Source organism: Oncorhynchus clarkii, chromosome 1 (genome assembly GCF_045791955.1).
Source record: "Oncorhynchus clarkii lewisi isolate Uvic-CL-2024 chromosome 1, UVic_Ocla_1.0, whole genome shotgun sequence".
NCBI lineage: Eukaryota > Metazoa > Chordata > Actinopteri > Salmoniformes > Salmonidae > Oncorhynchus > Oncorhynchus clarkii.
In genome coordinates, this window is record NC_092147.1 from 7,707,850 (window position 1) to 7,712,566 (window position 4,717).

At 39.3% G+C, this 4,717-nt stretch overlaps 1 protein-coding gene across 1 annotated transcript; it reads left to right on the forward strand.

Moving 5' to 3' along the window:
• The first annotated feature begins 464 nt into the window (after positions 1 to 464).
• Positions 465 to 2,272, forward strand: LOC139414919 (receptor-transporting protein 3-like). Its single transcript, XM_071162548.1, has 2 exons — positions 465 to 822; positions 1,280 to 2,272. The coding sequence occupies exons 1-2, from the start codon at positions 674 to 676 to the stop codon at positions 1,629 to 1,631; spliced, it is 501 nt and encodes a 166-aa protein (XP_071018649.1). The 5' UTR covers positions 465 to 673; the 3' UTR covers positions 1,632 to 2,272.
• The last annotated feature ends 2,445 nt before the right edge of the window (positions 2,273 to 4,717 follow it).

Here is a 4,717-nt window from a genome sequence, read left to right on the forward strand (position 1 = left end):
TATCAGATGTCCTGTCATCAACCTCTTGCCTGATCTCCCGAACTGCGTTATTAGCCTTTTCCCTGGCTGTACTGTTACCTTTTTGGATTCCCAGTGTATGACCTTCTGCCTGTCCCTAGATCCTGCTACCTGCCTCCTCCTGTGGTCCTTTTCTAAATAAACACCTGCTGCGCCCTGTGCTTGAAACCAGCACTCTGTCTCCCATCATACTCAATACAGATAGCTTGCCATCGTCCATGTAAGATGTTGGGGAAAGGAAATTGAAAGTTTACGCTATAGCACATACAGTATTCATATTGCACATACAGTATTCATATTTGGTAGTTGAGCAGTGCCGTTAACACATACTACATGCCGGATTATTGCGCTGGACTTTGTAGAGACGTGTCATAATGACGAAGTAATTTCAGCTGCAAATCGAAACTTAACGGAAAACAGAGAGCAAGCTTTCAGTTTCATTTCTCTCTTCCTTTCGCATCTCTAGCAACAGAGGTATTGATGTCAGTTGTCCAAATGCAGAGCCAATCAACAATCAGCTGGACAGCCCAGTCATTGTAGATAGCATATATAAAACCCAGTGAGTAGACAAAATCTCACGGACAGACATACGTTTCGAAAAGCTACAGCTAAAGTGTCCGTTTTGGAAACCCATTACTTCCCCTGCTCAGAAGCAATGGATCTTCAGGAATGGGCCAGCATTCTCCAGAACACGATTGAGGAGCATGACATAGAGGACACCTGGAGCATTGAATTTGATAGCACCATCATTCCTGATCACCCAGCGAGAGGTTGGCAGCAGTACATCAGTGGGGCATTTGCAAGGTAGGCTCTTTGAATAAAGTGTAAATAGACGTATATCAATTCAATTCAGAACATAGAAATGTGTTTACAAATGTACAGTAAACCTGATTAAATGTTAAATTACTGTATTCAATGGGATAGGGACTTAATAGATTACATTCAGAATCAAGACGTGAAATATACTTTACAGTGGGGCAAAAAAGTATTTAGTCAGCCACCAATTGTGCAAGTTCTCCCACTTAAAAAGATGAGAGGCCTGTAATTTTCATCATAGGTACACTTCAACTATGACAGACAAAATGAGAAAAAAAATCCAGAAACTCACATTGTAGGATTTTTTAATGAATTTATTTGCAAATTATGGTGGAAAATAAGTATTTGTAAATGTCAGCAATTGTTCAAAACTGAGTTTAAATGTATTTGGCTAAGGTGTATGTAAACTTCAGACTTCAACTGTATCACTTATCTCTCCCTGCAGGTTCATGTGCTCAAAGTGTAAGAGGACCTGGCCTTCGAAAAGAGTTCTGGTGGTGTTTCACATGCGTCTGTTGGAGGACAAGGGGATGGTTAAAGTGAAACGCTACAGACAGGAGTGCAAGAAGTGTGTACAGAGTACAATGGAGGAGCCTCATTTTAAGACAGAGAACATTGAGGTGCTGCTGGATAAGCTTGTTGTGAAGATCCTCGTCAAGTGCTACTATAAGGACGCAGGCGAAAATAATAACCCATTCCATTTGGAAGGGAGGAGTGATGGACCCCATGAGGCTGCCCATTGTGAAGCCTGTAAACATGGCATCTGCAGACAGGTGACCACAAAAGAAACAGAATAAAAAATATAGAAACATCTGGGAAATGTTTAACTCCTAAATGTATTGTATAATCAATGAACAATTTTGAGGAGAGTTGGATGTCGAACTGGATATAATACTGTAAAGATAATTGTATTTCCTGATGAAGCTGCGAAAACGATATCCTCTGAATCAAGGATGGATGGGGGGGGGGGAGGGGAGAAGGCATTAACTGAATTGTCCACCATTTTATCCAGACAAAATGTACTTGTTTTTTTTTATACAAAAGTTGATAGCTGATTGAGAAAGTAGTTTCCGTTATATGCATTATTTTGCAATAATCTCTTACACTTTAAAAAGAGTTGAAGGAATTGCTTCTCAACAGGTGTACAAATCATATCCCATGTGTCAGGTGACCTTGATGGTGCAGAGACGACTCTCTACAATGCAAATGCATACAAGCAAGGCAACATTGCTTTAGAAGCCCATTTGCATGGATTACAAATATTTGTGGGACTTTACACAGATCTTAGTGTGCAAAACGTGGCAACATTTTTATAATGTTCAGTGTGTGTGTGCGTGTGTGTGTGTGTGTGTGTCATCAGCAGGGAGTAAAACACCCTTTTATGATTTATAACTTTGAGTCAAATGTCCTGACCTGCTATAAAACTGCTTTAAAAATATAATTTCACTGTTGTCGAGTTATTTCATCAGAAAAACAGATAGGAACAATGACTACGTACAACCAGGGGTTAAATTGGGCCAGGTCCCACCCAGTCCGAGACCCTGTACCTATGATCCAAATGAGAGCCAGGCGGAGCTGAGATCCGGTACCTTTCGTTAGCCTATTTGAATTATGTCATTAAAAAAAAAAAATGGTTGTCCACATTTGTAAATTTTTCACAGTCAACAACATGAGTGGGAAAAAAGGTGCTTGTGGTTGATGCATTTATAAGCATTACTAATAACATTACTAGAAGAAACCATGAACAGGACAAGAAGCAGAGTCCTGCCTAACCTAAGTACAGGAGGTCTCTAATGTAAACCGGATCTCTTTCCTCCATTAGAAAAGCCTATAAGACTGTCCCACTTTAGCTACTCCATGCTGTCCTACTTCAGCTAGCCGTGGTTAGTGAAATGAGACAACAAAAATGACAGAATTACATTTTAACATAATATGGGCAACTTTTATGTATTTTAATGCACAAGTACAAGGTATGCACACATCCATCATAACATTTACATCACAGTTTGGCACTGTGTGTTATTCATGACAGTTTAATCATCTTAACATCAAAACAGAAAAAAAAACGATGTCACTGATATTATTGTGTGCTTCGCGGGGTGAGCTTCCTGTTTGAAACTTGCTTTGTCCACCTCTCTGATGTCACAGTCTTATAGGCTTTTCCATTGGAGGAAAGACATGTAATCAATAGTGTTTTTTTTAACTGTGGGTTCGAGCCTACTTTACATCAAGCTTTTTTTGTTGAGGAAAAAACAATTACATTTTTGTCATTGATGCTCGATTCAAAACACGTGACAAAGTGATTTATTATAATAATGCATAAACTGTAAAACATTGTAGTCCTGCATGTAAGTGTAACCTTCATAAGAATACACTAATGACAGTCAACTGTCTTCCTGAGGAGTATGTATTATTTTTTTTCGTTTTTGCTCAATCTGATTGGGCAGGGCCTGGCAGGGCCTGGCTCCCCAGTGAGTGGGCCCAAGACCCCACAGTCCCACCCATGCCTACCAGAGGAGGCTGGTGAGAGAAGCTATATGAGGACATGCCTATTGTAATGGCTAGAATGAAATAAATGGAATGGAGTCAAACGTGTGGTTTCCAGACATGCCGCCCACCAGCCTCCTCTGATGCCTACGCCCCTGACACCGGTACCTATTTTACTCCAAGTCAAGCACTACACACTAACACAATAAATATACATCTACATTTCAAATCCACTTATGAGTCAACTCTAAATATATAACATTATTCATGAACAAATCACTGTGTGCATGACTTTGTACTTAAAGCAATGTTTACTTTTCCGAAGACGACAGAAAAAGAGTTCCTACTTCTCCTAGTGCATCAAATTTATTTGAGCACGACATAAATACTCGCTCCCCTATCGCTCCCCTATACTCGCTCCCCCTATACTCGCTCCCCTACTCGCTCCCCTTATGCATGCCCCATTCAGGCATGCATAATAACAAATTAACATGCTATATTAATATATGAACCTGGTGAAATTCACAAAATATTATTAACAGCGGTTAAATTCTGACAACCATTTGTCTCTTTGAGCTTGGTGAGAGCATGGTTGTCCTATTATTTTGCGTACATCCTTCGCACAACATTCTGGGAACGGCGCAGGATACCCAGCTAGCACATAATGTTCTGAGAACCATATGTTTCTTATATGGGAATTTCAGTACTTCAGCATAATATTTTCTGCAGGTTTCCTCATGGTTCTATTTCAAGTTATGTTCTCAGAACAATAAGAAAACTTTCCATAAAAACTACAAGAAAACATTAATAATATGCAAATAACCTTGTAAGAAATGTAGTTAAAAACATTATTTTCTCAGCAATAAAAAAAACTCTAACTCTCGTTAAATGTGTCCAGGTGTGTTGGCCGCACCTACTAATTGGCCATACCTGATCTTAATGAGTGCTTGTTTCCTTTGAAATTGGGTTTATTTGAATAGACTCAAATGAACAGCTCTGTATGAGTAAAAAAAACATGCCATACTAGCTCAATCCTGATGGGGCATTGGACTAATTCCATGGATAGAGAACATAATATCACATTGACACTGTGCCACAAGGAAAAAAATGTGTTTGCATGATTAATGCCTAAAGAAATAATGTGTCCTATCTGTGTTTGGAGTTCAAAACAGTTAACTTTGGCAAGCAGTGTTATTGAAACATGTTCTCATAAATGTAATTACCTTCAAATTACCTTTCATTTCCATTCTCAGAACCTTTAAACCCCCAGGGAAGCATAGTAAAACATTCTCAGAACCTTTAAACCCCCAGGGAAACATAGTCAAACATTCTCAGAACCTTTAAACCCCCAGGGAAGCGTAGTAAAACATTCTCAGAACCTTTAAACCCACAGGGA